This window comes from Paroedura picta, chromosome 18 (assembly GCF_049243985.1).
Source record: "Paroedura picta isolate Pp20150507F chromosome 18, Ppicta_v3.0, whole genome shotgun sequence".
Classification (NCBI taxonomy): Eukaryota; Metazoa; Chordata; class Lepidosauria; order Squamata; family Gekkonidae; genus Paroedura; species Paroedura picta.
Window position 1 is genome coordinate 11,600,950 of NC_135386.1, and position 12,361 is coordinate 11,613,310.

Sequence of the window (12,361 nt, forward strand, 5' to 3'; positions counted from 1 at the left end):
TTTGGTAAAGTCAGGTTTTGTAATGCCATGCCATGCATTTATCTGCAACAAAGCTCTGCATTATTAAAGGAAGGGAAAACAGCCCCATGGTGGCTGTAGCTGTGCATAGATGAGAGGCACAAGGAAGTGAATAAACACCACCATTTCCCTCCTGTTATTATTCTGCTCAAAACCCCAGCTTCCAGGGGCTGTTTTTCCTTACTTAACCCCTGACAAGTACTGAGGATGTTCATAGAAGAGTTCCCAGAATCATAGAGTTGGAAGGGACCTCCAGGGTCATCTAGTCCAACCCCCTGCACAATGCAGGACACTCACAACTACCTGCCTACCCACAGTAACCCCAATTTCATGCCCACCCAAAATCTCCAGAATCCAACCTGGCCTGGAGGGAATTTGCCTACCATCCCACATCCCAATTAGCAATTCCCTGGGTATGCAAGAAAGGGCCACAAGAGACAAAAACTGGTACATTCCTTCCTGCCCGCTCACAATCTGCCTAAGTTCATAAAAGCAGCATTTCTCTCAGATGACTATCTTGCCTCTGCTTAAAAACTTCTAAAGGAGGAGAACCCACCACCTCCCAAGGAAGCCTGTTCCACTGAGGAGCCGCTCTGACTGTCACGAACTTCTGGGTGCTAAGCTGAAAATTCTTTTGAATTAATTTCAACCCACTGCTTCTGGTCTGACCCTCTGGGGCAACAGAAAACAACTCTGCTGCATCTTCTTTATGACAGCCCTTTAAGTATTTGAAGATGGTTATCATATCACCTCTTAGTCGCCTTCTCTCCAGGCTAAACAGACTCCTTCAACCTTTCCTCATACGACTTGGTCTACAACCTCCTCACCATCTTCGTAGCCCTTCTCTGGACACGCTCCAGTTTCTTGACATCTTTCTCAGTTCTCCTCAAGGAGGATCGCACACATGCTCATTGGCAGGTAACATATAATTTTTACCTTCCATTTTAGCTAACTGCACATTATTCCAGAACAGCTGCAACTCAGGTGCTACAAAACTTTTGTACATTTACTTGGATTTTTAAAAATGAAGATTAACTTTCACAAAGGAGAACAGATCAACCAGTTCAGTGGCAGGAATGTGGCCGTAGCATGCAACTGCGGTCCTCAAGTACAGCCACTACAGTATGTCCATTCCTGGTACCATGACACCAAATCTGGAAATCAAGCTTACCTCAGGGCACTGTACCCTTGACACACGCTGACACAGCACAACACACTCTCCTGGTTTGCCTGGTTCTCCCCTAGGTATTTGCAGACTATATTTCCTCCTAGGCTGAAGCCCACCACAACCAACTGGGTCTGGGGATACGTTTTCTTGATGTAGCTTACCATGGCTCCAAATTCCCACGTGCAACCTAAGGAATAAGGAAAAAGGACCAAGCAGTCATCACATCAACGATTCACCCGAAGTACCTCATGTTGAAACACACACACTTAATGTAATAACGCCCGTTGTGGGGGGAAATTCAGTGGGTTCTAGAAAACTGGGGCAATGTCACCCTCAGGGAGGCTGATGGACAGAAGGGAAGGCACTTGGATGTCACACTGAGGCAGCCAGCCCTGGGTCTGCCCTGTGCAGTCCAAGACTTAGTCTGGGGGGTGGGGGGGAAGTCTGCACCTCTGAAGCCCCAGCTCAGCTCCATGTGGATGCGCCACCCAAATCTGCATAGTGCGGGGGGTTGGACTAGATGACCCATGAGGTCCCTAACATCTCTATTATTCTATGATTTCCAGTCACCTGTCCACAGCCAAAAAGCTCGAAATAAAGACAGTCTATATACTGCTTCCAACTCAGGAATGGAAGACAATTTATATTTTTAAAGAAAATCTGCAATGCACATATACACTACAGTGTGTGGTGAAACAGCCCTGCTCTGACTTGCAAGCCCTATTCCACCTTGTCCAGGCACCAGTAGCCACCTAAGGTGACCTCCTAAAACATCCCACCCTCCTGGCTTTCCCAACACTTGAAAAGGTTTTTTTTCTTCCTCTTTAGGGTTCAACCACTGCTTTGTAGGAATTGCCCACTAAGAGGACCAGTGCTCCAAGCTCCCCCTTCCCTGCATTGCAGTCCTAAACCCAGGCATTGTCTGTTGTGTCTCTCGCTTACAGAATGTCCTGACTGATGAGATCAAGGAGGATCACACACTTATCATCCTGCAGTGGGTGCAAAACCGTAATGTTTTAAAGGGCTTTTTAAAGAGAGGCTATATAATTGTGGAAAAATCGAACAGTCCAGGAAGGTTTTTTATAACTGAATACTCATAGAGCTAGAAGGGGCCATACAGGCCATCTAGTCCAACCCCCCCCCTGCTCAATGCAGGATCACTCTATCGCAATGATTACTGTAAGTATCACCTGCTTTTACTGCATTGCCTTTAACTTGGAACCCACTTCCTGTGTTTACAGTATACCCACCTTATAAAGTTGGTTATTTGCACTGTTCTCCAATTCTGTAATCCTAGCCCAATGGTTCGCTGGCTGTTGTATGCAATCTGACTACAATGTTTATATCCTATAACCCACCTTGAAAACTAGAAGTACAGATAAAACAAATAAGTGAGCTTCCAGCAGGTTGCACACTGGGGCTCCAGCTGCAGTTGCCCGTCCTTCATTCACTCCCACCTCCTTCACCTAACACTTTATTTGAAACTGTATATCCAAGGTGCATCGTCCCTTTTCCTCTCTATCCAGCAACAGGAAGCCATGTTATCTATTGTTGTCTGCTTTCCCCCCCCCAACTGCTTTTTCCACTCTGCACCAAGATGTAGGTAGTGATTATAGTCATTTCCTCATTAAGATGATTCCTTCCCTGTGACAAAATGGACAAGGAGGCTCTGGCCAGGTCAGGTGCCTAGCCAGGGTTCATGGAAGGGGAGCCACTCTCCATATAATATGCCCCTCAGCAATGATGGTATAGAGGCCTCAGCCTCCCCCAGAAGAAGCTCATGTCTCCAGAAGGAGATACATTGCATGATTCAAGGGTTGGGAGTTCAGCATTTCAGGGGGAGAGCAGCTGCACAGTTATATTCTGGCATACAGGCAGAGAATGTTTTTCAAGCCTTGTTTACGAACATGAATGAGCCACAAAGAAAGCAACTCCCACAGGAAGGAGGGAGGTGTGCAGAGCGGAACAGTAACATTGAGGATTGCTCAACACCAGTTCAGAATTACCTCCCAAGGGCTGCAAAAGAGCTGTGGTTATTAAAGAGGAGCTATGCAGAAGGTCCTGCCCAGAAATTTGAAAGATTATCATGACAATCAATAACACAGGTAAAGTAGCAAGCATCAACAGGCGCCAGCTAAATGCTTTATAGCAACCTCTCGACTTTGAGCTCACCTGCTCTCCAAAATGGCCCTAGCCATCTTGATAAAATATGTGTGGCTCATCATTTGAGCAATAATACACCAGTAATAATGAGCCTCTTGTGGTGCAGAGTGGTAAGGCAGCAGACATGCTGTCTGAAGCTCTGTCCATGAGGCTGGGAGTTTGATCCCAGCAGCCGGCTCAAGGTTGACTCAGCCTTCCATCCTTCCAAGGTCGGTAAAATGAGTACCCAGCTTGCTGGGGGGTAAACGGTAATGACTGGGGAAGGCACTGGCAAATCACCCCTTATTGAGTCTGCCATGAAAACGCTAGAGGGCGTCACCCCAAGGGTCAGACATGACCTGGTACTTGCACAGGGGATACCTTTACCTTTACACCAGTAATACAACAGGCAGGCTAAAGATTCCAATGTCACAGCATTATGCTTGCAAACCCCTTCCGTGCATCCCTCTATTCTGCTACTGTCTTAGAAGGCTCTCCCATGCATCCCTCTGCTTCTTCGTAGGCTACCTCTCTCCCCCATGTATGTCAGAATCTTGGACATGACAGCTTTATAATCTGCACAGTACAGAGAATGTGATAGCATGTTCTTATGACAAGGCAGTGCCCTTTTCACTTTTGCTTTCCACAGTGCAGCTACACAGACCTTATTATTCACTTCTGTAAGAAAGAGGAACTTTTAAGAATTAATGTTTTGGAGCCAAAAACTGGAATTGACCTAGCACAAGCAGAGGTTTCTCCTTTGAATGTTAACTATTTCTGAATGATTTCTCCCTTCCAAATCCCCTTCCAAATCACTTACTTGATGATTGTCAGGGATAATTTCGGCCACAATCGACAATGAAGTTTCAGAGGATTTTAACTGGAACTTGTGCAAATCTGATTTGGGAGGATGTTGCTCAGAAAGGGTAAAGTGGAAAGCCAGATATTCTTACCATAAGTGAACATACGTGGGGAAGTAAGTTCAATGTTTGGCAGGGCCCCAAGATGGTTTAGCACCGCACATCGATAACCATTCTTCTGAGCATAGTCGACAAATGTTCGGATGTACTGCTTCTCGCTATGATTGGCTATTCCAGGACAGATGACCATTGTGATGTCTTCTATAAAATTAAAAAGGCAAGGTGAGGTGATTTTAGGAGAAAATGCACTTTCCATACCCCAAGCCTCAGAAACGTCTGGTTGAGGGGCAGCATATTAAAGGAACCACTTGGCTCCATTCTGGGCAGAAAACATATCGGAACCAAACCAACTTTGTGCAATACTAAGATTTACATCTTTGTACCTATTCAGATGGCTTGTCCACTGCACAGAAAGCAAATCATGCCAACTTGATATCAAGGGAAGAATTTCACAAAGTATGTTTGAAATAACCGAGTTTGACAAGTTGTTACAATTTGGAGTGTGGCTTTACACACACACAAAACCTGATTTGGGTTCGGGTATACTGAACAACAACAACAACAAAAATCAGTATTTCCTGATATTCCCCGGGAAATGCAGTAAATTTGGTGAATGTGAAATTTTTCAGCTCCGTGAGTCAAAGTTCACTCCAAGCCACCATTTTACAGCTTATGGAGAAGGCATTAAAGGGACCTCAGTCCCATTAAATGCTTTTGGACTCAGACTTGTTTACAAGCTAACCTCCAGCCAGCAGTCTGTAGACTCTGAGAGGCCTGGGAAGGACATCCTGGACCCTTGCAGACCTGATTGGGTGAGCTTCTGCTGGCAAACTGCTGATCCTGCAGAGAGATCTTTCCCTGCAGGATCGGCTCGGGGTCTGCAGGGTGGCCAACCAACAGAGTCCACGAAACTGCCAATCCTGTATAAACGGAGCTGCAAAGGGAGCCAGTCCAGACGGTGCTGAACTGGCAGCTTCTGACACCCAGGCCAATCCTGGACCTTTGTTTCGTTTCTCCCCCTTCCAAATGGAGAAGGAAAATGGACTGCTGACAATGGCTGACAGCCATTTCAGCAAGCCATTTTGTTTAAATGGCTGACAGCCATTTCAGCAAGCCATTTTGTTCCCTACTGCTTGGAATCGGGGGATGGGGGGTGGGTGGGGAGTGAAATGGACAGCTGATCATTTTAGCTGAATATACTCAAATAAAAGCCAGAAAAATTCCACTTTTATTCGGGTCAGTTGTACCGGTAGCCAAAAACAGATTAGAGTATCTGTGTTCAGCTTAGAAAATATTGGAAAATACTGGTAAGGTTTTTTTTTCCAGTTTTTTTAGGAATATCATCCTAGAAGTGCTTATTAACTTGGTGCTTATTAACAAGGGGATTTGAAAAACTCTTCATAATAAAAAGTTTGTTAAGTAGAGGTAATTTTATTAATAGATGAAGCATCAACAGGCCTCTGAGGAGGACTAGAAAGAATAATTAAGATAAAAGATAAAAGCATTTAGTTTTGGAATGTCAGACGACAAAGCAAAGGACCCAAGAACTCACTCTACATGGGCCTGCCCTTGTCTTTGACCTGGAAATTGCAGCTGGTACAAAATGCGGCTCCCAGGGTTCTCTCTAGGACACCCTGGAGGGCCCACATTCAGCAGGTGTTGAGACAATTACACTGGTTATCAGTCTGCTTCTGGATCAAGTTCAAGGTTTTGGTTTTAACCTTTAAGACCATATACGGCCTGGGCCCTACCTATCTGCGGGACCGCTTGTCTGCTTATGCCTCTCACAGGGCTTTACGCTTTTCGGCACTGGCCCCAACCTGGTGGAACAAGCTCCCAGAAGAGCTAAGGGCCCTGACGGAGCTACCTAGGTTCCACAGAGCCTGCAAGATGGAGTTCTTCCATCAAGTGTTTGGTTGAGGATGGGGGGACTGACCGGAGTTACAAACAAGGGGTCCCGTCTTACCCTATGCATTCTTATATTGAACATGGGAGACCATGCCCAGTTGTACATCAGGACCATATTGTTGGTCCCGGTTGGGATTAGCCGAGTTGCTGTGGGAGTTTACTGTTGACTTAGACTGCCATCTTTAACTGTATTTGTAAATGTTTTAATATTTAATGGGTTTTATAGGTTATCTTGTTTTTATGGCTTTATGCTGTAAGCCAGGGGTAGTCAACCTGTGGTCCTCCAGATGTCCATGGACTACAATTCCCATAAGCCCCATGCTGGGGAATTGTAGCCCATGGACATCTGGAGGACCACAGGTTGACTAGCCCTGCTGTAAGCCACCTCGAGGTAACATTTGTCACGAGAGGCAGGATACAAATCTAAAAATAAATAAAAATAAAGATTAACAAATCTGTCTGCTAAATGACACTTTGAAGTGCTTGGCTTCTGTTTTCTGAAATTCAAATAAGAATTACCAAGGAGCTGGAAAGCAACCACTGAAAACAGATGTATTTTATCAAATGTACTTTAAAGCAGTGGTCCCTAACCTTTTTATCACCGGGGACCACTCAACGCCTTTTATTGAGGCCCGGTGGGGGGGGGGTAGTTTACTCCTCTACTCTCAACCACTGCCCTAGAGCTCTCTGATTGCTATGGTAATGTTTAAACATCCCTTCAAAATAAAATACAGACACGCCACAACAATGAAATGTGTTGTAAAGGGCTGGGGGGGATGAAGTAAAGGGCCGGGGGGGGGGGGGGGGAGAAGGCGTCCTTCGGGGCCCACCTCCAATTAGTCGAAGGACCACATGTGGTCCGTGGCCCACAGGTTGGGGATCGCTACTTTAAAGAAATCTGAAAGATGTCTTAATGTTGTTTAGTTCATTAGTCTGTCTCCTGCATTGTGGGAGAAGGTAGCAAGCTGGAATCAACCCTCCTGTTTCAGCAAATGGTCCTATTTGAGAATGGAATCTGCTCCAAGTATGTATCAGCAGCTTCCTACTTCCTGTATACTCACACCCAAACTATCTATACATTGTTTAATGTTTGGTGTAGTGTTTAGGAGCTTGGTCTTCTAATCTGGTGGGCTGGGTTTGATTCCCTGCTCCTTCCCCACATGCAGTCAGCTGGGTGACCTTGGGCTCCCGACAGCCCTGAGAAAGCTGTTCTGACCAAGCAAGAATTTCAGGGCTCTTTCAGCCTCACCCACCTCACAGGGTGTCTGTTGTGGGGGGAAAAAAAGGGAAGGCAACTGTAAGCCGCTTTGAGCCTCCTTCGGGTAGGGAAAAGCGGCATATAAGAACCAACTCTCCTCCTCCTCCTTAATGTGTCAGAGACTCATAGCTGCCATAGAGACTCGTAGTCAGGTAGCCGCCACATATTCCCACAGGCAATAATTTCCACAGAGCAGCAGAGCTCGATTCTTAGAGCACCACGCAATTTCCCTGACTTTGCCTCTCAAATCTGATACGTTATATTAGCCCTCTTTTAGAAACGAAAGGTCCATATTTAATTGAAAAGGCAAAATCCTGCAGGAAAAACAGCATTATGTTCTTTATACCTCACAGGAATTACCTTTCTGTGCCTAACTGCAAATCAACATTTTCTCAGCTAGCTATTTTTTTTTAATATTTCAAACATCTTAACAACAAAACAAATTTCAACACACATAAAATCAAATTGAACATAACAAATAAAATGGGATGAAAACTATGGACCTGATATTAAATCTTATGCTCATGAAGGCAAGCAAATAAAATACATTATTTCAGAAAACCAGGAAAAAGGAACCTATTTTTGGTGAGGATTTCCCCACTTTTATGATGAAGCATTTTTTATTTGGAGGATATGAAACAAGAGGTATCCATCTGTCAAAAAAACGGATAGCACCTATGGCATTATAGAGAACTCCATAACCACAAGATCCCTAGTTCATAAACAGCATCAGCATCAAATACTAACAGAACATTTAGGCCAGAATCCTGAAACGTGGCCCTGAAACGTGGTACTCCATGCCCTTCCCCCCAAGCATGGACTGATGTAGCTGTTCATCTCACCTCCAATGCAGTGTTCAGCCAGAGGCTCAAAGAGGTCAAAGGTTGCTGTCGCACCATCTGGCATCACGAGGTACTTGCGAAGCCCATATGGATGCGGTGAGCTTACTCTCCCCATCTTCCCATAAAGGGCAGTTTGGATGTGCCCACTTTTCCCCCAGATCAGAGGTGGAATGTATCTAAAAAGAAAAACAGGAGACACACATCAGCAATTATTTGAAGCAAGTTCACAGAATCACAGAGTTGGAAAGGGCCACACAGGCCATCTAGGTCCAACCCCCTGCTCAACGCAGGATCAGCCCAAAGCATCCTAAAGCATCCAAGAAAAGTGTGTATCCAACATTTGCTTGAAGACTGCCAGTGAGGGGGAGCTCACCACCTCCTTAGGCAGCTTATTCCATTGCTGAACTACTCTAACTGTGAAAAATCTTTTCCTGATATCTAGCCTATATCATTGTACTTTTAGTTTAAACCCATTATTGCGTGTCCTCTCCTCTGCAGCCAACAGAAACAGCATCCTGCCCTCCTCCAAGTGACAACCTTTCAAATACTTAAAGAGGACTATCATGTCCCTTCTCAACCTCCTTTTCTCCAGGCTGAACATTCCCAAGTCCCTCAACCTATCTTCATAGGGATTGGTCCCTTGGCCCCAGATCATCCTCGTCACTCTCCTCTGTACCCTTTCAATTTTATCTACATCCTTCTTGAAGTTCGCATGAAACCTTACCCAGGTAGAGGACTGTTTGTCAACCAACTTGTCCAACCTGTTCTAATGATCAAGAAGCGGCCACATCCAACAATGAGTGCTGTACATTATGTTTTATGGCAACTGTAAATGGGACAGGAGTACCGCCCTTTCAAAGATAAACTAGATCTGATATTAAGTATGATTAAGTGACCTTTGAAAGCACTCATCTACTACCCAGGAGAGCATTTCCTTTCAAAGAATGCATATTTCTCCTTGCACACAGAGAGAAAGAGACTATGATACTGGGGAACTCACAGAAACCTAAATATCTGTGTAGTGTTGAACTATATGAGGACACATTTTGAAAAGAACACACAATATGAATCAGTGGTTGCCAAACATTTTGGGGTTGCCAAACATTTTGGGGTTACCACCCCCTTGGCTCTCAGGCCACCCCCTTGCACATGCCTCCCCCCCTACAAACAAACGTGTATTTCCTGGTGTTAGATCTACTGCAAATTCAAAACACACTAATATTGTTTACATTTTTGGGGGGTTGTTGCACAGTGGCCACGAGCAATGGCCCTGGGGGGGGGAGAAAATCCAATGGCCAGGAGCAAGCAGAAGGCTTTCCCAGCCTTCCAAAGATGGGATCTTTTGGGGAAGGGTTGCTAACCCTCGGTTAATAAATTCCTGGAGTTCTGGGGTACAGTCTGGGAAGGACAGAGTCTGAGGAGGGCAATGAGCTCAGCAGGAATACAATCCCCTCCAGGCCACCTTCTGAAGCTGTTGCTGGCCCCAATCAGCACTGGGGTAGGACACTACCAAGGAAGTCCAGGGTTGCTAATATCCACAGGCAGCCACCTTGGAACGTCTCTGCTAGGAAAATGCAGCCGCAGCAGCAGGATGAGTCAGACTGCTTTCCCCCCTCCCCCATTGATCCAGAATTCCTCCCTGCCTCCCTGGATTGTTCCAATGCCCCCAAACAAGGGTGTATTGTCCACTTTGGGAACCACTGATATAAATGCAGTTCACCTGGATTGTTTTAAGTGGCTTCTATACACTAATTCTGGAGCTGGCATTTGGCCAGAAACAACATTATTCAGCCAGTTACAGCATACATTAATTATGCTAATTACAAGCTGTATTGGGGAAAGAATATTTTAGAATGATCTCAAATCCAGTCTGTTCAAAATTAGATGAAGGCAATGTGCAATGTGTGCCTAACCTGATTACCAAGGAGCAGAGCGTGTAGGCGTGTATGTCTATGATGCTTCCTCCCCAAATAATAAAAAGACAGAACCAATCTACAACATATGACAAGGCTGGAGCATCAGCACTTAAAAGAGGCTGAGGCATAAAGAACTCCTGCAAGCTTAGAGAGCAAGAAGTATTGAATTCAAAATCAATAAAAAAGTAAAATACTGTGATGATGCAAGTGTGGTCAATAAGCAAGCAACTGACCAGCTATGCAATTCTACCCAACAGACACATTAACATGGTCTTCATAAACCTGGACAATGTTTAGTGTTGCCACTAAACAGTGTTGCCAGAATTATTCACAGCAGGCTATCAGCACAATCCAATCAGGCAGATCAATTTCGTAAACAATTCAGCTGTATTCTTTTAATTTCCAGAATACCCTTTCAGCAGTTAAATAGATTAGGCCAGGCCAATGTTCTGGAGATATTCATAATCAGTGTTTTTATTTACAGCTCCACAATATGTCCAACAGTAGCTTAGCAGCATTTATAACATCAATGCCAAAGATGTGCACGTCATGTTCGTTACATTTAAAGTGAAAGAAGCAAATTAGATAAAAGGCATAAGTCCAACTGCACTATTTGCACTTACTAGGCAGGCCTCCTTTAAGAGTAACAGTAAGGAAATATTTCCTAGTTTCCAGCTCTCAAATGCCACACACTGGCATTTAGCTTGATTTCAGGTATTAGACCGCACCTGGAGCACTGTGTGCAGTTCTGGAGGCCTCACTTCAAGAAGGACATGGATAAAATTGAAAGGGTACAGAGGAGAGCGACGAAGATGAAGTGGGGCCAAGGGACCAAACCCTATGAAGATAGGTTGAGGGACTTGGGAATGTTCAGCCTGGAGAAAAGGAGGTTGAGAGGGGACATGATAGCCCTCTTTAAGTATTTGAAAGGTTGTCACTTGGAGGAGGGCAGGATGCTGTTTCTGTTGGCTGCAGAGGAGAGGACACGCAGTAATGGGTTTAAACTACAACGATATAAGCTAGATATCAGGGAAAAAAATTTCACAGTCAGAGTAGTTCAGCAGTGGAATAGGCTGCCTAAGGAGGTGGTGAACTCCCCCTCACTGGCAGTCTTCAAGCAAAGGTTGGATACACACTGTTCTTGGATGCTTTAGGATCCTTAGGGCTGATCCTGCGTTGAGCAGGGGGTGGACTAGATGGCCTGTGTGATTCTAAAAATTATAACTGCCTCACAAAGTTTATTCCCTAGATGTAATATTCCCTAGAGGATGGTAATGCCCCAGGGTAATATTCCCTGGAGGATGGTTACCTTGTTGGACCTTTGATATTAATAGACTCAAGGTTGCATGGTGAAGACTAACTTTGTTAGTATCTTTGTGAAAACCAATTTAAAGAAATACGACACTATATTGATAAGTTCACGGATGAAGTAAAAACAGAAACGAGGCTGTTGTACTTAGGAACTCATTCTGCTTATAACAGTTTATATTGTTTGAATTTGCCATTGCTAGCTTGAAAGCTACCTTCTCTTGTCTACTCACAAAGTTTTGAAGCTTTACAAAACATCACCTAGAAATTTGTGAAGATGCAATTTAAGAACAAATCTCAGAATTTTAAAATCCAGTTACTGCTAACAATTACTGTATTTCTGGTAGGATACTGTGCTACCTATCAATAAATGCTTAAAGTTTTGCAGAATATCAAATTAATCAGAAAACAGAATATCAGATATAAAAAGAAAATACAATTTTGAAATCCTTATTGAAAAATCTTAATTTAATAGATGTTAAACCTGTTTTTAAAAGAGAGAAATAAAGCTTCTCTCTCTGAGAAAGACAAGTTCTTGAGTGATTAAGGAAGGCAGGAACTAAGTTTCCAACTCCAATCTCTAGCCTTATGGGAGTCTTCATCTCTAGTTTGTTTCCTGCCTCAGAAGGAAGAGCAGCATTGGAGAAATGTTCCTACTTTGCCTATACCTTTCATCCCTTATTTCCTCTTTATTTTTCCTCTTTAAAATTCAGTATTCTCCTTCCCACTGCCTGTAAAAATTCCATTCTGCCCCTCGTCCCCCCTTTCTCAGAAGGGAGAGTGGGAAGCCGCACAAAAAACAGCTGCAGAGCGACATCCACCTTTGCAGCCATGGCTGACCCCTTGGCACTGTTGAAAAATCACGTAAAAAAGCAGCCTTT

General features: G+C 44.3%; 1 protein-coding gene across 2 annotated transcripts in view; it reads right to left on the reverse strand.

Moving 5' to 3' along the window:
• Window positions 1–12,361, reverse strand: part of ABHD2 (abhydrolase domain containing 2, acylglycerol lipase) — a 45,177-nt gene that overhangs the window by 12,554 nt on the left and 20,262 nt on the right. For both annotated transcript variants that reach the window (XM_077317535.1, XM_077317536.1), the window contains 3 exons: window positions 8,257–8,432; window positions 4,282–4,449; window positions 1,190–1,373 (listed from right to left, as the gene is read on the reverse strand). In XM_077317535.1, the coding sequence (XP_077173650.1) occupies window positions 1,190–1,373; window positions 4,282–4,449; window positions 8,257–8,432 (528 nt within the window). The remainder of the gene's footprint in view (window positions 1–1,189; window positions 1,374–4,281; window positions 4,450–8,256; window positions 8,433–12,361) is intronic.